This window comes from Cervus elaphus, chromosome 27, assembly GCF_910594005.1.
Source record: "Cervus elaphus chromosome 27, mCerEla1.1, whole genome shotgun sequence".
Taxonomy (NCBI): Eukaryota; Metazoa; Chordata; class Mammalia; order Artiodactyla; family Cervidae; genus Cervus; species Cervus elaphus.
In genome coordinates, this window is record NC_057841.1 from 33761189 (window position 1) to 33785713 (window position 24525).

A 24525-nucleotide genomic window follows, 5' to 3' on the forward strand; every position below is an offset into this window, starting at 1 on the left:
GCTCTCCTGAAGTTCAGCCTCCTCGTTTAATGGCAGGAGAAGGTTTATCACCTTCTCAGGAGCACTGGAGCCCAGCTCTCCAAATTTCTAGCCTTTAGAAGATTAAAACAGGGGCGATGCCAGCCCCACATCAACATTTTAACTATGCTGGTTCTTAATGGGGACTGTTCTTACCCATCTCAGCATTTCCTGGGCCAGTCAGGCTGGAAGAAACATTGATAAGCATAGACATTGTAAGTTACCTGACATTGTAAGTTACCTCACAGCTTCTAGTTTGGGACATATTAGTTTGGGACATTTTTAGAGCTAAAATGTGGAATTGGCTGACACTATCTTTTTAGCTGTCATTTTCCCTTTTTTTTTTTTTTTAAACTCTAATTTGTCATATTTTCCTCATCCCTTACCCCTTCATATCACTTTTGAAATACGTGTGAATTAAGGTCAATTAGCATGTGTGTTGACATCCACCTCCAACTAAATTTTCGAATTATCTTCCTATCCATCTTGAAGAGGTAGTAATTTCAGCTTAAGTGGCAATTAAAAAGCAAAGAATTACACTTAATAACCTCCACCAGCATACCCAAGATCTTCTGTTGTGGCGTCTGAACAAATACTATTCGTCATCAATAATTTAGGTGGGATAGCATGTGACTTCCATTTAGTTTTACAGGGTTACCAAGGGCTCTAGTTCTCTCTGGGGAGATGGCAGAGCAAAAGGAGCTGGCCTTAGAGCCTGCTTACCAGGCGCCTCTCAGCTGTGGGCCGGGAGCAAGACTCCTCGAGTCTCAGTTTCCCTTTTTGGACAACACTCAAAATATACCAGCTCTTTTCCAGCCCTGAGTTCATTTGGTATTTATTATTAAAACAGTAATGTGCAAATTCTGTTTTAGACCTGCTACCTCAAATGTGATCCCACGTTACGGGACTAACAGTAATTTAGTTAAGTGTATTGTCAGAGTTGACAGTGAGGATATATTCATGCTAACTAGAACAGGTACAGTAAATAGGCTCCTGCTCGAGCTGTCTCATTAAGACTGAATTGAATTGATTTTGATGCTTTTTTACAGATTTTTAAATTAATAGTAACAAGTGGCAGCGATTGGCTCTAAGTGTATAGATTTTTACCTAAAACAGCCATATTCTGTCTCCACGATGGTTATTCTTTTACCTTTTAAGTACAGTATGCTAATTTCTTACCTCCTCCTACATCCTTCTTTATTATTATCCAACTAAATGTATTAGCACAACTGAATATAGATTTAGAGAGAGATGTGGTAATAACTGCTTAATTTAACATTTTTATTTCCTTAGTCCAACTACATGAAACAGGATGTATCAAGTACATTATTAGCAGGTAAAGTAATTCCAGTGATGAAATTTATTTCGAGTCTTTAGTTTATGTAAATGGTTGGCTGAATATTAATACTGAGATTAATACTGACACCCTCCCCAATGCTACTAACTTCATTTGATTACCTTTTAGTTTAAGATTTCTATTAGAAGGGCAGCACATCTTATGTAAAGATTTAGAGTATTTATTTGTTTCAACAAAACACTTTCCCATACAAAACTAGACTGACTTACAAACAAGCAGTTACTATTATAGCATCACTCTGTTTTGTTTTTTTTTTTTTAACTTTTATTTGGAGGATAATTGCTTTACAGTGTTGTGTTGATTTTTGCTGTACAAAAACTCAAACCAGCCATAAGTATACACGTATCCTGTCCTTCCCGAGCCTCCCGTCCGCCCCCCTCTCCACCCCATCCCTCTCGGTCATCACAGAGCACTGAGCTAGCTCCCTGCGCATAAGGCAATGTGTGTGTGTCAGGCCACTTTCTCAGTTTGTCCGCCCTCTTATTCCCCTGCTATGTCCACAAGTCTGTTCCCTATGTCTGTGTTTCTATGCCTGCCCTGCAAATTGGTTTATCAGTACCATTTTTCTAGATTCCATATATGTGCGTTAATATCATACCAAGCTTGCATATCTTGCTTATTTGTCAGACATCAGAGTTACAGAAGGAGGCATGTTTTCTATTTCTGTGGGCACTTCTAGTCTCAGGGGAGTTCTCTAGGCAGTGGGTGAGGCCCTCATCAGAAGTAGCAATTTCTGAAGACACGTGAAAAGCAATCCTTGTGGGATTTAACATAATTGTGAAAGTCGGGCAAGTTTTCATTCACCAAATGTCTTCACTGAGCTAGAAGTTGTCCTTAAACAGTCCTTAAACTTTTAAGGACTTAAACTTTCCTTAAACTGTCCTTAAACTTTTGAGAACAAAGTAATAAAATAAACTAAAAACATGAAAAAAATGAATGTACTGCTTATTATTCTTGGCAGTATAATATCAGAAGTTCATCAATATATACTATATGTATCAGATACTATATATTCTCTTTTGTCAGCAAAAAAATAATAATAATACTTGTAAAGTTTAAGTTTCTGGGTATTTGTATAGTACTGCATACTGCGTAGTATAATGTAAACTAGGACTTCACAACAAGTTCAGAACCACTGGAAAACAGAGGGAATGAGAAAGGTTGTGTGAGTGACATATGTTAGACAGGTATTTTGTAAGTATCTATTAAAATAATCATTAAGTCCTTTAGAAATAAAATAATAATTTGTAAAATTAAGACCATCATTAAAAATAATAGCTTTACTTGGGGACTTCCCTGGTGGTTCAGCAGTTAAGACTCTGAGCTTCCACAGCAGGGGGCATGGGTTCAATCCCTGGTTGGGGAACTAAGATCCCATATGCTGCGAGGTGCTGCCCAAAAAAGAAGGAAAAAAAATAGCTTATTATTAAAGATTATATTTCAGGTACTAGGTAAATGCTTTTCATAACTATCTACTCCATAACATGAACTGTTGCTTTTTCTCCATAATCACAAAAAAGCATTATTTCGACCTTGTTTAAAGAATGGGCTTCCTTTGTGGCTCAGATGGTAAAGAATATGCCTGCAATGCAGGAGACCAGGGTTTGATCCCTGGGCTGGAAAGATCCGCTGGAGGAGAGCATGGCAACCCACTCCCGTATTCTTGCCGGGAGAATCCCATGGACAGAGGAGCCTGGTGGCTACAGTCCACGGGGTCGCAAAGAGTTGAACATGACTGAAGTGACTTAGCACACAGCAGCACGCAAAGATGGGGAAACTGAGGCAGAGAGCTGTTAAATCAAGCCCAGCAAGCTCGTGATGAAACTAGTATATGGAAGCCCAGCACTCTGGCCCTGGAGCCCTCAGTTCGATTCTGCCTCTGTGCACCGCTGCTGATGTGTTAGTGATATTTTTCCAAATAGAATTTAGAAAGAATAGCTGTCAATTCATCAGATTATACCATAAAATATTTTACTTCATTTGAAAATGTTATTACTTTTATTACCGAATAAATGTCCACTTAAGTTATTCCTAACATTTCTCATAGTGTCTGTGTTTGAATCACGTGCTGCTCTCTGTTGCTCTGTTGTGTTGCTGGAAGCATTCTGCCTGTTCCAGCCTCAGGTTCATTTTTTTGTTTCCCCTTCTGTTCCTCTTCTTTCTACTGAAGCGGTTTTGAGCACCTTCTGTGGTTAGTGCAGAGACGAGAAAGCAGCTAGTGGTACACCCACCTTTCACAGCCCCTCCTGGAATTCAATATCAAGTTATTCAATCAACTGGTTATTAGGCTTCCCTGGTGGCTCAGCTGTAAAGAATCCACCTGCAATGCAGGAGACTGGGGTTCAATCCCTGGGTAGGGAAGAAAGGAATGGCAACCCATTCCAGTATTCTTGCCTGGAGAATTCCATGGACAGAGGAGCCTGGAAGTCTACAGTCCATGGTGGGGGCAAAGAGTCGGACACAACTGAATGACTAACACTTTGACTTTCAGTTGGTTATGAGTGCCTGGTAAGTGCCAGGCTCTGTGCTGGAGGCTGAACAAAGCATTGCCGCGGTCCCTGCGGAGGCGCCGCTGGGTTGATTTCCGGGAGTGACTCTACGTGTGTGGGTACTTATCTCTCAGTCATGTCTGACTCTTAGACTGTGGTTGCGACCCCATTGACTGTAGCTTGCCAGGCTCCTTTGTCCACAGGGATTCTCCAGGCAAGAACACGGGTGACTCTGAGTACCTCTCGTTTATGAAATGCTTCACCCCGGCCTGGGGTAAAGTGGCGTTCGACTCTCTTCTCTTGTCCAGCACTCACCCTGAGTCTGTACCTCAGATCTACAGGGACCTAGAGTCAGCCCCACCGAGCTCGCTCCTTGTCATTTTCTAAAAACCTCAGCAGTGCCAAGATGCCCCGCACCCTGCTTCTCAGCGTGTGGACTGCTGACCTCCGAGTGCTGGTCTTTTTGTTGTGCAGTCTGACAGCATTAGGCTTCTATTGTCATGGGAAGTATGTGTTTACTTTATTTCCACAAAATCCCTTTCGCCTCATTAGTATTTGATTTTTCCTTAATTGACATTCGTGCCTATTAACACCCCGAGTTGGTGGGGTTTGTCTTGTCTTTTTCACTTGACGGATGGAATGGGTAGATAACAATCAAAAAGCGTTTGAGGGCCATTGCCTGAAGGAAGAAATCGCTGAAGTCGTTTACTGGAAGACATCAGAGCCCTCAATTATGGAGCCTTATAGACTTGCTTTATCATCATCAGTACTGTGTATTCATTTTCCACTGTGTGCAAAAATAAAAATGTATTTCATTAAGTACTGTGGGGAACTGGTAGGAAAAATAACCCGGCAGTGCTCGCCACACCCTGGTTTCACTCTGATGATGGCTGTAAGCTTTCACTGGATGCCTGTGATCTTCTATTCTGCTGGCTGGTGTCATTGATCCGTGAGCTCATTTATGGGGCCAGCTTTGCATGAGGGTCACGGATCTATCTACCTGGTTCTCTGAAAATTAGACTTCCTCCCGATAATCTTCAGAAGGAAGCCGTACCTAGAGGGATCTTTCAGATTGGTTATAAAGGAGACCCTTGCAAACTGTAGGACCTAGAGAACCCTTCAGACACTCCCCACAAACCTGTCTTGACTGTCCACTTAGAGTAGTGGTCCCCAACTTTTTTGGCATCAGGGACTGGTTTTGTGGAAGACGATTTTTCCACAGATCGAGGAGGGGATGGGGATGGTTTCGGGGTGATTCAAGCGCATTCTGTTTATTGACTGTAAATACAGATGAAGCTTCTACCAGTGTGCACCTCCTGCTGTGTGGCCCGGTTCCTAACAGTCCACAGAGCAGGTGTTGGGGACCCCTGACTCAGAGGGATCAAGTGAGATCTACCCTGGAATAAAAGGAGGACCTGGGGGCCAGCAGCCAGGCGTTAGAAACTGACCTCCTGAATAGAAGAGCAGACAGGTTGGTTGGGAAACAAGATGAAACTAGCCTGATCCTCCCCACTTTCCCAACACATATGCGTTTCTTCCTGTCTCTCCTGCGTTTCCTTCTCTATCAGTTTGTCTTCCCGTCTCCTTCCCACATCACTGGCCTTTTCTCCCTTCCTAAACCTCTCTTGCCTCCCTTCCTGTCGTGTTTCTTCTTGGTCTCAGCTCTTGGGCTATTTTCTGTTCTGCTGCCGCTGTTCTGACAGCAACTATTTTTCCTCTTAGATGGAATTTTGCGATCCACCTCCTCACTATACCACCACTGCCCTTCTTGTTGTGGCGTTATATACTGTATCTTGTGGTTAAATAACCATCTAATAAGATTAAACCGGGACTTTTAAGACTACCAAAGACCCTTTCCTGCACGGTTCACTGCCTTGAGTGGAAATGCTCTGGTGAAGTCCTGTCTGCTGTGGCAGGCAAACCAAATGACTGCTTTCAGAGTCTTAAGTCCTGGTGGGTTAGATGCTACCAGATTGCCCCAGGCCAAGGCAGCACATATCAGGAGGAAAAATGAAGGCTTAGATCCCAGGATACTTTGCTTCTGATTTTTTTAATCAACTAACTTTCGATGACTTTCGGCTACCATTGAACAATTTGAATATTCCTGCTTCAGTTTCCCTTCTTTGCAAAAGACAGTATTGCCCTTACCCTCCTCCTTCTCTGGACCTTTTAGAAGGCTTATGGGTTGTTATTACTCACAAGATCTGGGATTTCATAAATTAACTGCTTCATATACATAAGGCACTATGTAAATTCCAGGTATGATTTTTTTTTTTTCTAATTTGTTTCCTTTTTTGTACCGTAGTTTTCTGGCCAGTCAGGTTGATCTTTAAAGTTAGTTTGTTGTTTTTTTTTAAACTCTTGTTGGTATTTATTTTAAGATACTTCTCCAAGAACACAGATGTCTCCTCCTTTACAGCATGAAGACTGTAAGGAATGGCTCCTTGCAATAAAACCAGAGGAGGGAGACGGCCTCAATGCTGCCTTTACTGCTCATTCACTTTCTTTTTAAGCTGTGCTTTCAGTGTTATCTCCTCATCCCATCTGCTCCTAAGCAGGAGGTTTCATCAGTCAATGTCCCTTCTAAAATTTACCAAGAAACATGTCTCATACCGGGACCAATAGTTCAGCTACAAGCAGCGTCACATACATTCTCCAGGGCTCACTGGCCACAGCTGGCTGCTGCCAGATCTGATTTCCACCACATCATCGGAAGCTGACCCAGAGCATAGAGTCACCTCCACTCTTGCTTCATACCACCAGTGGCTCAGATGGGACCCATGGTCATAACTAAAAACCAGGATGACCCAAACAGCCAGAATCAGCCTCCATATTCTGAGAACAAAGATTCTGCCTGGCAGGAGATGTCCCCTGAGCGAGTGAGTGCGTGAAAGTCGCTCAGTCGTGTCTGACTCTTTGCGACCCCCATGGACTATAGAGTCCATGGAATTCTCCAGGCCAGAATACTGGAGTGGGTAGCCTTTCCCTTCTCCAGGGGATCTTCCCAACCCAGGGATCGAACCCAGATCTCTCACATTGCAGGCAGATTCTTTACCAACTGAGCCACAAGGGAAGCCCAAGAATACTGGAGTGGGTAGCCTATCCCTTCTCCAGTGTGTCTTCCTGACCCAGGAACCGAATCAGGGTCTCCTGCCTTGCAGGCGGATTCTTTAGCAACTGAGCTATCAGGGATGTCCCCTAGGAGAAGCACTTTTGGCAAGCCATTCGCCCTCTGGCATGCCTGTCAATGCGGCACACCACCCATTGGTTCTGGTGTGGAAACATTGAGACTCTCAGTCTCAATGCGGAAACATCGTTACTCTCAGTTGCCCTGATTTTTTTCTTCTTTATTACTCAATATTTCTTTCTGAAAAGATGACACTGATGTGGCTTACAAGAGATTCCTACTTTATTAAAAAGCATTTGTTTTCTATCACCAGAATGAATGTTTTCTATTCTGTAAGGGAATCTCAAGTAAGCTGCTTTCAGACCACTCTAGTATGATAGAATAGTGCAAGTGAAATAGCACTATGGAAAAAAAATCTCTCTGAAGTAGGCATTCTAGTCATTAAGCACCATATTTTGTTGGCTGTTTCACCCTGTCTGTGAAGGCAAATAAAAAGCAGTAGTGATTAAAATTTAATCTTCCCTAATCAGCTAGAGAAAATGCTGTGATTATTAAGAAATCTCTCTGTGTTGGCTTCTTTTTTTTTTTTCTGCTTTTACGTTCATCGTTTTGAAATGCCTTTCATTTCATGACCAGTTCTTCTTTCTTTCGAAATAATTTTGAATTCTGACCTTCTAAAATGCTGTCTTAAAGCATTTGAATTTTATGTTTTAAAAACATAAAAATGGTTTATGTTTTTAACAATCACATAATTATTTTTAAAAATGAGGACCGAGAAAAGCATTGTAGATCAGCTGGGTCAGCTGCATCTATTATAAATGGGAAAAATGAAGTGAGAAATGACATAGTTTGCCAAGGCCACATGACTCATCAGTGACATGGCTCAGACTGAAACTTGGGCCTCCACTCTGTCACATCCTCAGGAAAAGTCTCTGAATTTAGAAACTTAAATTGCTGTCGACACTGTTAGAAACACTGCTGCTGGTATTCTCTGCAAAGGTAAATGGAAAAATTAGGAGTATGATCCTGGTAATGTGAAATTACTGAATACAGACGTGTCTTATTTAAAAATAATGTACTCCCGAGCCATAAAACCAAGAGTGATTGTTTTCTGACTGTGCCAAATTATTGTTTGCTTAAGATTGTCCATAACTAGTTCTCAGGACGTGTAAAGCATAATTTGATTCATTTTCTTTGTTTCCACGGGGCTCTCTCGTCGTCAGGAATTCCCTCCTCTGTATACGGCTTCTTCCCAAGGCAGACTCTCACTCTTTGAATTGTTCACATCCACAGTGCCCCAAGTAAAAGTGAAAGTTGCTCAGTCTGACTCTTTGTGACCCCATGGAATTCTTCAGGTCAGAATACTGGAGTGGGTAGCCTATCTCTTCTCCAGGCGATCTTCCCGATCCAGGAATTGAACCGGGGTCTCCTGCGTTGCGGGTGGCCTCTTTACCAACTGAACTATCGGGAAGCCCTGATAGGGCAGTGCTCTAGCCCCACACCAAACAGTGAGCCTTTGTTTCTCACAGAATGAACTTTTGAACACCCCTATTATGTAAATGACAGTAAGTCAGTGTACTTAAAAACTGGTGTATATTAATTTTTTATTTTTTTAAAGTGCTAAAGGTAAGCAGAAAGGCATCTAAGAATCTTAAGAGGAGCTTCCAAGGGACTCAAAATTAAGTCCTTGAAAGGAACCTATTTAGCTTTTGACACTGTTGGACAAGGAGTTTTTATGACCACATCCAAGAAAACAGTGAGTCAAGTTTATTGTTTATTTAGAGGCAGATGTGCCCTGTAGTTAGCATCAAGGACTAATAGAGGAGTAAATGAAACGCCAGTTCATTTGTTTCATTTTGGGGAACAAAGAGATGGGGACTGGGGAGAGGTGTCTGCTTCCTGGACCAGCTGTCTCTTTTCTTCTGCATGACCACTGACCATCCATCCTTCAAACTCTCAAGCCTGTTGTCTTCATCCCAAAACAGACTGAGAGAAAGAAGGTAGATGGAGCAAGGCAAATCTGTCCTTTCTCTTGTGAAAGCCAGGCTATGGGTCACCTAGTAGTGGAGAGTGGTAACCTTACACTGGTACACAATGGTGAGTGTGTAAAATATCACAGTAAATTCATTACTAGGTAATTATAGCCTAAGCCACTTGACCTCAGAGTCAACTTCCTTCCCTGTGAAATGGTGATAACACTTTAACATTGTGCAGGAGGTTCTGGTTTCAGACTCGAAGGCCCTCTCTGAGCGTGACAGAGTATTCCACTGCCAGCCTTTTTGCTGCCACCTGCATCTTCTTGCAAGAAAACAGGTGCCAAACTGCCTTCTGGAAAAGCAGGCGGTATTCACATGTGGCTTTCATCAGCTTGCTCTTGCTGGGTTTTAGATCTGGGAATCAAGGGGACCCCAAGGCAGGGACAGATGACCAGATAGTTCCCAGGAGTGTAGAAACCATAGGCTTCTGCCCCTTTCTTTCAGGATCAAACTAAATAGACTTCCGTGTCAGCTAAATATGAGCTTACTATGACCTGAGGCCCATTTAATTTTTTGTTCCGCACATTTCCTCCCTGGCAAGAAAATAAAAGGAAAGGAAGCTTCATTCCTAAGTTCCGTTCCATTTCTGTATTTCTTCATTCTGTTCTTCATTTTAAAATGTCCACAAAATACTGATGATGAAAGTAAAATATAACAGCATGCCAAGACTATGTACTAATTGATTCAATTGGGCAATATAGTGCTGGGTGTTTTTTTCCTGTTCTTTTTTTTAATAGAATTTTTTCTTTAATTTTAGTGTTCAACATCATAAAGTACAAGAGAAAAAACAAAAACAAAATTTGCCTGTAACATCATTACCCAGTCCTACACCCTACTGACATGTGGGTGCATTTAATTTCAGGTATTTTCATTGTACCTACACCTATTTTTGCAAAAAAAAAAAAATTACCTTTCCCTCTAGAACTGTGACAGAGCCTGATTTCACTTTAATGCTATGTTTTAATTAAAAAAAAAAAACAGTAATATCCATAGTTGAGCTATAATGTCTATTTAAAAATACTAGTCTGTGATTTTTTAAGTATATTTGAAACTGCCCAATAAATTTAATTTAAAAATTAATCCAGCTATAATAAACACAGCAAAATTCTGTCAAAATGTTATCTTTTTATAAATTCACTTTGATTTTTGAGGGGAAAAAAAGGCAGAGAAATCTTGGCAAATAGTTTTCTTTTCATGGTCCCAGCTTGATAATCGAATAAGGGAACTTCTTGGATACGTATTTCACTATTGGAGGGAAGAAGGCACATTGAGGACACTCCATATCTGATAAATATTGTGCGTTAAAATAGATAAACAGTAGTAAGCCATCCTCCTGGCCCGAGGCAAGAAGAGTAAGTAACATTTTGCTATTTCAGATTAGGAAGTAATTACAGATTAATTTAACACAGTTGGTAGTCATTTTGAAACAACTTTGAAGCCTCTTGTTTTTTATTTCCTTTTTTTTAATCTGTGAAATTAAGATTTGATCTGAAAACAAAATCAATACAGCTCACGTGTTATTTCATTTTATGAACCTACCGTGATGATCTCATTCTCTACTTCTTTTCATAGGCTTTGTCCGACTCTCATCTTGTGGTTTTCCATCCTATTTTTTTTTTAATTAAAATTTTTTTTCTTGATATAGACAGTTATTTTTAAAGTCTTTATTGACTCTGTTACAATTTTGCTTCTGCTTTATGTTTTGGTGTTTCTGCTGTGAGCCCTGTGGGATCTTAGCTCCCGGACCAGGGATAGAACCTACAGCCCCTGCATTGGAAGGCAAAGTCCTAACCACTAGACCACCAGGGAGATCCCTGTCTTATTCTGTTTTTCTTTATCTATACCCCATTATGTAATATTTTATCGGCATAAAATGCTGTCTTTCTCATCTATGAGTCTTTACTCCTCAGCTGTTTTAAACGTTCTCTGTTTGTCTTGCTGGATCCATAGACATCTCCCCTGTACATGGAGTGTACGGATGTATTAAATTTCATTTTTCATGTGCAGAAGGAAAGAATTCCTTCTGCAGAAATTCCTCTGTCTTTTCTCTGTGCAACATCCTATATTGTAAGCTATCACCAACATCTCACCGGCTGCCAGCTTTACTTCTCTGTAGAGTGGGAAGATTCATCCTGTCTTAGAGATGAGAAAGCTGGAGCCCTGTAGGTTTGGTAACTTCTCCAAGATGACCCAAAGACTGAGCCTGAACTCAAACCAGGTCTTCAGATTCCAAAAACCAGGGTACTTTCTCCTGCACACTTGAGATGTTCTCTTTTGGTTTATTTTTTCTAGCTACGTGAAGTTTTCAAAATTGTTTTACCTTAAAAAGAAGTTTTCTTTTCATCATATTTGTGCAGAAGTTTTTCTTCATTTTATTATATATTTTACAATCTAGGTTACTGTGGGGCTTGATCTGGGGATGAATTAATTTGGAGTGATTCTTGTATAGGCTAGAAAACCAATGACCACACTTGTTATGAATCTCTGAGTCAGGAGCAAGCAGGTTCTGTGAGTTTGAAGGGAGTACCTGTGAATAAAATGAATGGAAGATCTGATAACAAATTTGGATGCTCAGAAGACTTTTCAGCCTACTTCTCCACTGACTTCAGAGATTGACAGAAACAGTCTTCAATTTTGAAATATTGCTCGGACTTGTTTTTTTGTTTGTTTTTTGTTTAACCTATGTGAAATTATAAGAAGCGATTTATTTCTCTCTCTCTCTCTCTCCCCATTGTCACTCTGCTATTAAAGTAACGTTTGACACATGGTAGGAGCTCAGTCAGGCTTCCCTGGTGGCTCAGATGGTAAAGACTCTGTCTGCAGCGTAAGAGACCAGAGTTCAATCCCTGGGTGGGGAAGATCCTCAGGAGAAGGCCCTGGCTACCCTCTCAAGAACCCAGTCAATATTACTTGAATGAAGAAACAATGAGGGCCCTTACAGAATATGCTGGTTTTACGGTTGAGAGTCTCAGCACACAACTTAGGGGATGTTTCTCTATGAGAACATTTACTGTGAGTCCAGCAAGATGGTGTCAGCTTTAAACTAACCCTCCCAAGGCAATGCCAGATTTCTACCCTCAGAAGCAAGATCCTTGTCTATGACACTTTGATTACAAGCTACATGGCCAAAATGGTTGGCCCAGTATCAGAAAACAGAATTAATCAGAACTCCCCACTCTCCATGCATTCCATATGACTGAGATGCTACTTGGGTACGTGTGAGAGTACGGGTGATATAAATACATGGATTTTAAACCCAGGCTGAATTTTGTGGAAAAGTTAGGGTTTGTGTTAAATTCCATCACTGCTGTATTGCATGTGTCAAATAATATAGGTAAATATTTTACTATTGACATACTTTTCTGGAAGTATCCCAGACAGTAAAGAAGCTGCCTATAGTGCAGGAAACCTGGGTTCCTTCTCTGGGTTGGGAAGGTGCCCCTGGAGAAGGGAATGACTGCCCACTCCAGTATTCTTGCGTGAAGAATTCCATGGACAGAGACTAGAATCCATGGGGTCGCAGAGTCGGACATGACTGAGCCACGAACACTTTCATTTTCTGGGTGTGTGTGTGTGATATACTTGGGTACGTGTGTGAGAGTGCAGGTGATATAAATACATGTATTTTAAACCCAGGCTGAAATTTGTGGAAAAGTTAAGATTTGTGTTAAGTTCCTTCATTGCTCTATTGCATGTTATGAATGACAGTATCAAATAATACAGGTAAATGCTTTACTATATTGACATGCTTTTCTGGAAGTATCCCTGAGAAACCTGTTTCTTTTCCCAGTGAAAGAGATAATATAGTCCAACCTGATAGTGGAACGTGACATGAGACAGGGGCATACGTTCTTAACAAATAAAGTCATTAAAACTTTCAGTTTAAACTTCAGCTCATTTGTTCCAGGCAGTGCCCCTGGGGCTCCTGTTTGAACAGCACACAGCAAGGTTAGATTTAGGAGGCACATTTTTCATTAGCTTCTTTTAAAAAATGCCTGAAGTCAAATCCCTTGAAGGACTCTCCTCTCCCAGAATCATTGCTGCTCTGTTGGGTAGGTGAGATGGATGATTAACGTACAAGGAAGCCACAGACTGAAAGCAGCTGAGAAATGGAAATTTTAAAGATAAAGCAATGAACATGCCTGAAAAATCTATACAGGGTAGAAATGAGGGGATGGAGAATTAGAAATAGAATTTCAGCTGCCGTTTCATGTCTGGGTATTAGAGTCCGATTTGGTGAATCGGATGGGAGAAAATAATAAATGTCTTTTTGGCTTTTAAAAGAAGTATCTCACAGAAATTTAAATGAGTATCTGAACAGAAAAGTGCTTGGATTGGAGGAGTTTCTTCCAAGATTATTTTTTGGTTTGTTTTCTTTTTAAGTAGAACTTAAAAGTCAAGTGAATAAATCTTAGGTGCACGTATGCATGGGCTTCCAAGGTAGCTCAGCCAGCAGTTAAAGAATCCACCTACCAATGCAGGAGATTCGGGTTCAATCGCTGGGTTGAGAAGATCCCCTGGAGAAGGAAATGGTAGCCCACACTAGTATTCTTGCCTGGAGAATCCTCATGGACAGAGGAGCTTGGCAGGCTACAGTCCATGGGGTCTCAAAGAGTCGGATACGACTGAGCACACACACACATGCACATACGTATGTATGTAACTGTTTAACTTCCCAGATCAAGATTCAGCACTTTTCTAGCTCTCCAGAAGATTCATTCTTATCCCCTCCTAGCCAGCTACCCGCCCTGCCAACAAAAAAAAGGTGGCCAGTGTTCTGAGCTCCGTCATCACAGATTCCTTTTGCTGCCTGTAACCTCTTGGGAGTGGAGTCATTCGGGATGTGCTTTTATGTCTCAGCTGCTTCTCTGAAACCCAGAGATGTAGTGTGTGGAGCATCCTCACTGCATGGTTACTCATCTCTTTTATTTTCATAAAATCAGTAAAGAAGGCAGAAGTACAGTTAGAAGGAGAGAGGGAAATGAATGTGTTGGAGGGGATGGGGTCATAAACCATTTGTATTCACTTTAAAATGCCCCTGCTTCTCCCTGAGTGATTAAAGTTCAAGTTTATCATGATGTGGGCCTCCATATATCAAGAAAAATTCAAACAAGGTTTACTGCGCTGTCCTGTCCAACATGACAGCCACTAGCCACACTTGACCTAGTGTTAGTTGCTCAGTTGTGTCCGACTTTTGTGACCCCATGGACTGCAGCCCACCAGGCTCCTCTGTCCGTGGAATTCTCCAGACAAGAATACTGGAGTCGGTTGCCTCCAGTGTTGCCTCCAACACTTGACCTACCTACGTTACATTTAAACTCGTTAAAATGCATTAAAATTACAAATTCGGTTCCTCAGTCGCACTAGCCACATTTCAGGTCCTCAAATGGCCACACATGGCTCATGGCCACCCTACTAAATGGTGAAGATGTGGAACATTGTCTCCATTCTTGCAGAAAGTTCTATCAGACAGCTGCTTAGAAAACTGGCTGTGAGTTTCCTTCCTCTTCTTCTTCCCCCTTTTCCCATCATAGTAATATTATGGTGGGTTTATTTATATTTTCATTGTAAATTGCCATTTAATTCTGTGGTCCTCAGACCATCATCTCCAAGCTTCCATTTCCTGCACTTTCCCTCCATACTTGGAAAGAAAACAAGTAGGGGAATTCTCACAGCGTACTGAAATTTTACTAGAAATTTTAATTTCTAGAACGTATCATGTGGTCTCCTTCCTGCATCCCGCAGTGAGCTGACTTCTCATCCATCAGATTTCAGCTTAGACTGTCTCCAGGTAGTCTTCGCCACCTCTCCTCGCAGCCCCCAAGCCTGGATTACATGTCCTTGTAGTTAAAATGGCCACAGTAACCTGGCTTCCCTCTGCTTATTGTAGTTGATTGTTTCCTGTCTCCTCTCTCCCATTGAACCAGCTTGCTGAGGCCAGGGACCAGCCTGTCCTGTTCCCCGGGGTATGTGCATCCTTAGGGACACTGCCTGAGACTGTGGAAGGAAGGAACAGTGGCTACAGGAGGAGGGGACCGTAACCAAGTAACTTAACATTAGGATGGGGTTCCTTCCACCAGCCCACCGCCCGGGCGAGTCTATTCCAGAGGGGGAATTATCAGAAACACCACCATTTTGGCCACTTTTCCAAGTACACCTCAGTGCCCTGAGCTGTTTCTCCAGCAGCGATGTTGGCGCATTCCAAACACTTATGCTCTCTTCTGGTTAAAGTTCATGGTTTTCATCTCATCGGAAGTGATGTTGAAAGACACATACCAACTAATGAGATGATGCTGGGAAAGTGATTAAAGATGGGAACGTGGAGCTGAAGCATGGTGATAATAGGATAGAAAGTTTTTGCTGTGTCTGTCTGCAGGCAGCTGTTCTGGGTATCACAGGCCAAATCTCACCAGCCCAAATGACCTATGGGAAGGTGGCTGTATCCAGGAAAGGTAGGAAGCAGAGTAAGTAACAGAAGTCCAAGCTCAGTCTAGCTTTAAAGATGAATTTGTCTTCCCGAGTATCAGGAAACTTAGAGATTGGAGACTCAGAGTTGGTGGATTCGGTGTCTCAACAGTGCCAGGGAGGATCCAGCTCAGCCAGCCTGGATGTTGGCTTCGTTCTTAGGCTGGTAGAGAAGTGGCTGCTGCAGGCAGGTGCAGACATCGTATCTGAGACCTCAGGGTTCAGTTAAAGAAGAGAGAGCGCCAGTTCTGGTCACTAGCGAGGGGAGGAGGTGGCCACGGCTGAGTCAGCTGGAGCACCTGGAATCAGTGCAACAGATCTGAGTGTCTCCCACAAGCGCTCAGACCAGCCAGCCCCAAACATGCCCCCCCTACCCCCAGCCTATGGATTTAAAAAGTCCTTTCAGCCTGCACCAATGTGGAAAGTACTGAGTGAAAACCCTCTATTCCATTAGCTGATAGCAGTTTATACCTTAGAAATGATCTAAGGGGATAAACACAGAACACAGAAAACTGCCAGGATGAGAAGAGAGCCTCAGAGAGGAGCTCACCAAAGACTAATTGTAACGCTTCAAGTCTTACTGGAAGCAACGGGAACCTACTGTATAGCACAGGAAACTGGCCTCAATATTTTATAATAGCCTATAAGGAGAAAGAATCTGAAAAGATAAGTGTGTGTGTGTGTGTGTGTGTGTGTGTGTGTGTGTGTGTGCTCAGTCCTGTCCCACTCTGTGACCCCATGAACTGTAGCCTGCCAGGCCCCTCTGTCCATGAAATCTTCCAGGCAAGATTATTGGAACAGGTTGCCATTTCCTTCTCCAAGGGATCTTCCAGACCCAGGAACCGAACTGGCATCTTCTACATCTCCTGCATTGGCAGGCAGATTCTTTATCACTGTGGCACCTGAGAAGACCAGATATATACACATATACATATATATGTGTATGTGTACATACATATGTGAAATGAAAGTGTTAGTTGCTCAGTGTGACCCCATGGACTATAACCCGCCAGGCTCCTCTGTCCACGGGGATTCTTCAGGCAGGAACACTGGAGTGGGTATCCATTCCCTTCTCTAGAGGATCTTCCAGACCCAGGGATAGAACCTAGGTCTCCAGCGTTGCAGAGAGATTCCTGGTGGTCGGAGCCAGCAGGGAAGCTGTCTAAATATAGATATAGATATGTATAGCTGAATCATTTTGCTGGGCACCTGAAACTTAACACAACATTGTTACATCCACTATATTTCAATTAAAAAAAAAGGGGGGGGGCACTTCTCTGGTGGTCCAGTGGCGAAGAGTCTGTGCTCCCAATGCAGGGACACAGGTTTGATCCTTGGTCAGGAAACTAGGAGAAAGGGATGACTGAGGACGAGATGGTTGAATGGCATCACCACTCAGTGAACATGAGTTTGAGCGTATCTGGGAGGTGGTGAAGGACAGCGAAGCCTGGTATGCTGCAGTCACAAAGTCACGGGGTTGCAAAGAGTCAGACACAACTGAGTGACTAACAACAGCAGGGAACTAGATGCTGAAGCCGCCACAGAGATAGAAGATCCCGTGTGCTGCCAGATCTGGCAGAGACAAATCAATTAAAAAAAAAATAAGTCTTACTAGTCTGCCTGAGCCCACCCATTAGGAAACTTCCTCCTTGTCCTAAAGGGTTAATCTCCCACTTCCCATCCTCCCCTCCCACAAGGAAACACTGGTTTCATTTTAAATTTAGCAATATCCATACATATATGATTTTCAGTGTACATGGTATATATTCTGAGAAATCTGGATTCCTTCAACCAATCAGTTACGCTTTCTTTTTTCCTTCTTCTCCGTAGACCTGGCAGTGTTAGAGCTGTGCTGAGTGAGGTCACAGTCTAACTACAGTATTAACCCTGCAAATCTGTTCATTTTTACCCCAGCACCCTGAGGCAGGGTATGGAATGTGTCCAATTGAAAAACTGTTACAGACGCTGCAGTGCTGTGATGGGCTGAATTGTAACGGAGACTGGTGTGTGTGTGTGTGTGTGTGTGTGTAATTGTAACAGACTGGGATGTGTGTGTGTGTGTGTGTGTGTGTGTGTGTATCTTTAGCCAAGAGATCATTTTCTAAAAGGAAGTCGGGTAGTATATAGCTCTTAAAAGTGCAGGTTACACGATTGTACTTTTAAAGGAAAAAACGCATTTTCTGACACCCAGATTTTAAAATGCTGTTGAATATTTCCCAGACTTCACTGCTTTACATTTCCTACTGATGTGTGTCCTTGTTTTTTTAGTTCTTTTCCCCGTCCAGTAACTCTTTGACTTTTCTCTCTGTGTTGCAGTCATCCCTTGTGCTTTTAATATCTATATTGAGTTGTTAAAAATATACAGGAACATACAAAGAATGACACAGTGACCATCTACAAACCCACTTCCCCCAGTTTAAGAAATAAAGCATGAACTCTTTCTATGACTGTTCCAGGGCTCTGTTTAATTCAGCACGGAGAAAAGCACCACACAGATGGTCAACATTTTGCGTAAAAGCTCAATCACCACCCCATTCACAGTAGATGCGGAGTTCCAGAAGGAACGTGCATTCCCAGTCTTGCCTGGACATGTGGTTAATGCTAACTAGTCCAACAGTTGTGCCCCAGGTAACTCCTGAAGCTGTTTTGGATCCTAAAATCTAGGATGTTTTGCAAATTTACATTTCATCATGCTGGGCTTTATGCACAAAAACTAGATGACTTCCCATTTGTAATCTCCATCAAAGGCATTTCTCAAAATCCCTTTATTATGCCTTATCACTGACTCTGCCGCACATTGTTTGCAAACAATCTCTGGCTAAATTGTAAATCTACAAGCACCCTCGTGGCGATCGCCTGGCAGAATTCAGACATAAGTGCTGTTTGAGCTTTTTCCTAATTGTAGATTCTAAATATTTGACCCCCTTCTTTGAGTGCCAGAGACCTGACTTGACTTGTCTGTGGTTTGGGCTCGAATATGAAAGCGATCGACCATGTTTGGATGGTGTTTGAAATATATATATATTGTATCCATGGAAAGGATGGCAGATTTTATTTTCTCAAGAGTACAGTTTCTTCAGCACATTCTCGTGCCATCATGTGATGTCCTCCTTCTGCTTCGTTTGTTTCCAGGATACCTTTGCCTGTGGGGCAGCACACTGTACCCCATGTGCCTCAGCCCCACCTTGGAAAATTATCTCTTCTATGAGCTCAGCATGCATGAGAGCAGCTGGCTCGTGGCTCCCAAGGACATACCTAATCTCTGGAGGGGACACACTTTTCAAGGTGTCCCCAGTTCCATAGTCTTCTGGTGAGAGAAGCAGGAACCCAGTGGGTAGATGTGGGTTATTTTTTTGTTTGTTTCATCTGTTGACTGATGAGTTTCTGGTACCTGTTTACAAGGTTGCTTTGAGTGTGTGAACTGATGGTTAGACCAGTCATGCCCCACGCCCCCTTTCTCCTGATTTGGAAAATAGAAATTGAAGAGACCATTCCGCAGAACCAAAGGGCCGAAGGTCTGTATTTATCCCCAGCCCGTAGCAATAAGGTAGTTTTCCAAGAGAAGGCTATAGCATATGTATTTTATCTGGATGGAGACCATTTCAAGTATTGATTATCTTTTCATTTGTAGTGAATAGTAGTTCTCCACAAGCCATTAACCAATTGTTAAATGCAAGAATTCGTTAGTAAAATAAGCCATCACAGTGCGTGGTTCAATGTGAAACAAATATTAGTTCAGCTCCTTGATTCTGAGCATGGGAAGTTTTCCTTTTCTTTGTCACATATCTTGGGTTTTTTTCATATGCATGACGGTAAAAGCGAGAGCTTGCTGATTTTCCAGATTTTATTAGTGAACGAATATCAGCGCTAGTCACTGGCTTATTCTGTAGGAGGTATGCATTTCCTTTCTCTCCACTAAATAAAGCAAACATGTCTAAACTTGCTTCTCTCTCTGTAGGACAGTCGGCCCAATATGTCAAGACCTCTGATCACTAGATCTCCTGCATCTCCACTGAACAATCAAGGCATTCCTACTCCAGCACAGCTCACAAAATCCAACGCGCCCGTCCACATCGACGTGGGCGGCCACATGTACACCAGCAGCCTGGCCACCCTCACCAAATACCCCGAGTCAAGGTAATACAAGAGTGCATGTGTTTGATGAGCTAACTGTTCTTCCTTTGACCAGCTTTGCAGCGTGGCCTCACCGTGGCCAGGAGTAGGACGTGAAGGCATTGCACACCCACCCCCCACCCCACCCCCCCGCCCCCAAACACTGCCCTGGGACACGAATGTAAATCTGTGAGTCAGGGTTTGATCCAGAGCTTAGCCGAGTGCGCGTGAGAGTGTCACCGAGGATGGAGTTCTGCGATAGTTCACTCCTCTGAGATCTTCACCTTTCTTAGCATAGTAAACAAAGGATGGTGATTTCTCCCCCTGACCTTTCTTCTGTTCTCTTCTGCTAAAACACACTTTCTTATCAAGTTTTAGAATTTTATAAGGGATCATTTGGCCCACCAACGTGTGAACTGGAAAAAAATCGAGACTCTTATCAGTAGGGCAGTATATTTAGAACACCTGGCAAAAGTCCAGAAAGATAATCTTGCTTGAAAAGAAATGAAGGGCAGTGGAACTGTAAGAGTGCAAGGCAGATAAGCAAATATAAAAAGGATGTGAAGGGGGGCGGCTGTCGTACAGACAGGCTCTGTACACCACTCTGAGGAGAGCTCCCCTCCTAAGTCCCCGTCCACCCATTTCTAAAGGAGTTCCAAGGAAACAATTTACTTTGCACCCCCAGACCCCACTGCTCCCACCTCCACCTCAGCCCATCTGGATCTGGGGGCTGTGGCAGAACCTATTAGGGAGTTTATCTTAGGCAGTCAGGCTGTTGAGTAGAGTAAGAGGCATGAGCTCACATGGGCTGATGTCGGGATAAGGAGCTTTCCCTACCTGTTTCTGCTCAGATGAAATGGAAACAGAGCACTTGGGCTTCGGAAGCGCACTCATTGCAGGTTTTGAGCACCTCCTACAGTGTGACGTATCAGGTAACTTACAGCCTAAGGAGGGAGCACGGATGAAATCACGGTCATAACTGCACGAAGACGGCTCTTTCGTTTTTTGTTCGTCTCACTTCACTGTCTGATATTTTATGAAGGAATACGCCTGTGTGCCAAGTCGCTTCAGTCGTGTCTGCCTCTTTGTGACCTTATGGACTACAGCCCACCAGGCTCCTCTGTCCATGGGATGCTCCAGGCAAGAATACTGGAGTGAGTTGCCATGCCCTCCTCCAGGAGATCTTTCCGACCCAGGGATCGAACCTGTGTATCCTGTGTCTCCTGCACTGTAGGTGGATTACCACTGAGTCACCAGAGAAGCCCCAGTGGGATAATATATTGAGTCATAAGTTAATAATTGAGTTAAATAAAATATATCCAAATTGATTTCACCTGTTCCTTTTTACTCTTAATGTGGCTACCAGAAAATACAAAATTACACATGTGTCTCGCTCTTTATTACTGTTGGACAGTACTGAACTATATATTCAGAGATTCAAAAAGCATGTACATAATTGAACCTCTCCCTCCCCACACCTCCTGATACTTAACATATATCATAAATTGAGTATCTCTTTCTCCAACTTAATTAGAGAAGATACAGTGATCACCTTTTTTTCTCAGTCTTTCTCTGTGCTTCCTTGTCCCGTACAATGAGCCACAGTATCCTGGGAGCAACATCAAAAACAATTTGTGGTTCATTATTCCCAGGTTTGAAAGTTGACGCTCCCATTTAATAGTTATTTGGCCATGGATAGGTTCAGTTTCTAAACGCCTATCTTCTGTCTTGTGAAATAGAAACAAATATATATTCTTCCAAGGTTATTGGGAGGATTATATGTGATTACAGAAAGCATGCTGTGGCCCTGTGCCCAACACATAGTATTGCCTTTATACTTAATCCCCTGCCAAACCCAGCAATTGTTTCTTTTCAAACTGCCTTCCAAATTCCAAATATATCCCATTCCTTCATTTCCTAGACCACAGTAACAGCCTCACTTCTGGATTCTTGCCTGGATTCTTATAGGCTCAAAGGCGTCCTTGCCTGCATCTTCTGGTCCTTCATCTTTAATGTCCCCCCCTGTTGCAGAACTGCTGAGCCATTCCAAGGAGATATTTTTAACCATTTGTCCAGACTTTTGGAAACAGGCCTTACAAGTAACTTCTGTTTCTGTTGCATACACCTAAAGCAGATGACACTGGTCAGAAGACAATGGTGTGGATGTTGAATTGGTCACTGTGTGTTGCTTTGCTTCCGCTTGGATTTGGGGCAGTGGGGCTTGGAAAGCAATTAAATGGTCATTTCAAAGCAGTAGTCAGTTTAATGGGACCGATCCCAGGAGGTGCTAGTGGTAAAGAATCCTCCTGACAATGCAAGAGATGTAAAAGACTCGGGTTCGATCCCTGGGTTGGGAAGATCCCCTAGAGGAGGAAATGGCTTTCTATAAATTCAAAGGTCCTGCAAGAGTCTTTACTTCATTTTGAAATATTGTAGGTGATTTTTTATTCTATTTCTATTTACTGTCTTCTGGACTAAAGATTACTTTTAGAACCGTGGTCCCCAACCTTTTTGGCACCAAGGACAGGTATCATGGAAAATAATTTTAACACAGACCGGGGTGATTCAAGCACATTACATTTATTCTGCACTTTATTTCTATTGTTATTACATCTGCTCTACCTCTGATCATCGGGCATTAGATCCCAGAGGTTGGGGACCCCTTCTTTAGAACATTGTCCCCAGAAAGTGGTAAATTGGACACAGGTAAACATTAGAAGCACCTGGAAAGCATTAAAAGACCGTCCAAGACCGCAGACCAATGAAATAAGAATCTCTGCAATTTTCCTAAGAGATCCTGATTTTTCACCATATGGCTCTATATGGTCCCTCAAGTGAATATAGGTCTCTTACTCAATGAATATTTTGATACTTTGTGCTGTATCATAATGGCCACTCCACCATTGAAAATACACCTTCATCTTCATTTCTTTAATTAGCAAGGTTCCCTGGTTACGCTGTATGCACTGATGTGCCCTATTTTTTTTTTTTTGGCTTACAAACCCTAAGTAAGGATTCAGTAAGAGAGTTGACTTTTACATTTTACAAGGTTAATTATTCACATTGTCATTCACTTTTATCATTGGGTGGTTTTTAGCTAACAGGACTGGACATAAGGGTTCAAATTAACTATAGTACTGCATATATCTGTGATTGGTCTGTCTTTACCAGTGTTTCATGTAAGATGCAAAACAGGTCTTTGGAGGTGTTTATGAGACAGAGGCTGATCCATACCACCTCAGTGACGAACACTGTTCCCTTTCAGGGGAACCTTGCCTGTGTCATTTCAGTCGTGTCTGACTCTTTGTGACCCCATGGACTGTAGCCCACCAGGCTCCTCTGTCCATGGGATTCTCCAGGCAAGAATACTGGCGTTGGTTGCCTATGCCTTCCTCCAGGGACCTTCCCACCCCAGGTATTGAACCTGAATCTCCTGCGATTCCTGCACTGCAGGTGGATTCTCTATTGTCTGAGCCACCTGGGAAGCCCTCAATGGGAGCCTCCAAGTCTCCAATTCTGTGCCGCTTTTTGGAATTGGAATCGCCAGGAAAACCACCCAGGTCGGATCTGTAATAATTTTACATCAAATAAGTGAAACCAAAAATTAAAAAGAGTCAAGAAAAAATATTATCAGCATGAAAATATTTTAAATAGATATACAACGGAGATAGAACACATTTAACAGTTGGTTAGCTTGATTTCTAAGTTGTAAATCTCTAGACATACGGGAGGTGGACCTCACTGATACTCTTGCCATGTGCCCTGCATGGTTTAAGAACAGACCTGATTATATCTAACTCAGAAATCCAAGGTCCCCACTAACATCATTGGTAACAAAAATCTAGGTATCTGATTTGTCCTAAGTAAGTAATATTGGTAACAAATTACATGGCCTTTTTAAAACCTCCTAATGTTGACACTGAAATATCTACCTAGCCACACATGTCTGTGAAACTAAATAAATGTTCTAGGCAAGAATAGTGGAGTGGGTTGCCATTTCCTTTCCCAGGGGATCTTCCTGGCCCAGGGATCAAACCCAGGTCTCCTGCATTGCAGGCAGATTCTTTACCATCTGAGCCACCAGGGAAGCCCATGCTTTAAAACAGTGGTCCTCAATCTTTTTGTCACCAAGGACCAATTTTATGGAAGACAATTTTTCCACGAACCAGGCCGGGGATGGGGGACGATGGTTTCAGGATGATTCAAATGCATTACATTTATTGTGCACTTTATTTCTATTATTACATCAGCTCCATCTCAGATCATCAGATATTAGATCCTGGAGGCTGGAATCCCTGCTTTAAACGAACACATAAATCTGAGTTCAGAGTTAGGTCTATTTCAGCTTTAATGGTCACCTCGAACAAAAATAATATTAACAGCAGTTATATTGATGACTTTTCTGATGTGGACTTCTTAAAACCGGGAAGTGGGCTGATAGAACTGATTAACCAAACCTATCGGTTGGCAGTGAGGCAAGGCCTAGCTAGAAGAGCTGCTAACCTAGAAGTGAAAGACAAGATCTCATGTTACAATCCCCTGAGCCATCCTATCTGTGTGTTTCACAGAGCTTTTGTATCTTTTAAACCAAGTATATGAGTTAACTCCCACATAAGATTATGCTGAATCAGTCTCTTCTGAATAGCCACAGTTACTAAGCATACTGGCGTATGTAGCTAATTGCAAAACCCAAGAGACTCAGCTTTCAGCCTTGCGGTCGACACCCATGGCCACCCAAGGGGTGTGTGTATCTGGTGCTTTAGGATGGCAGTGCCAGGCGTGTGTGCCTTGCCAGCAGAGAGCTGGCTCTGGCAGGCTTCACCCCCAACATGCTGGCCATTCCCAGGCACGTCACCTGGAGCTGCACTGAAGTGCTTCCCAGTGACTTGGGTTCAGTCCCTTGGTCGGGAAGATCCCCTG

The 24525-nt window shown here is 42.6% G+C and overlaps 1 protein-coding gene across 3 annotated transcripts in view; it reads left to right on the forward strand.

The window, feature by feature from the left end:
- The window catches only part of KCTD1 (potassium channel tetramerization domain containing 1), a 197807-nt gene that overhangs the window by 129336 nt on the left and 43946 nt on the right, over positions 1 to 24525 (forward strand). For all 3 annotated transcript variants that reach the window (XM_043888873.1, XM_043888874.1, XM_043888872.1), the window contains exon 2: positions 19451 to 19629. In XM_043888873.1, coding sequence (XP_043744808.1) covers positions 19451 to 19629 — 179 coding nt within the window. The remainder of the gene's footprint in view (positions 1 to 19450; positions 19630 to 24525) is intronic.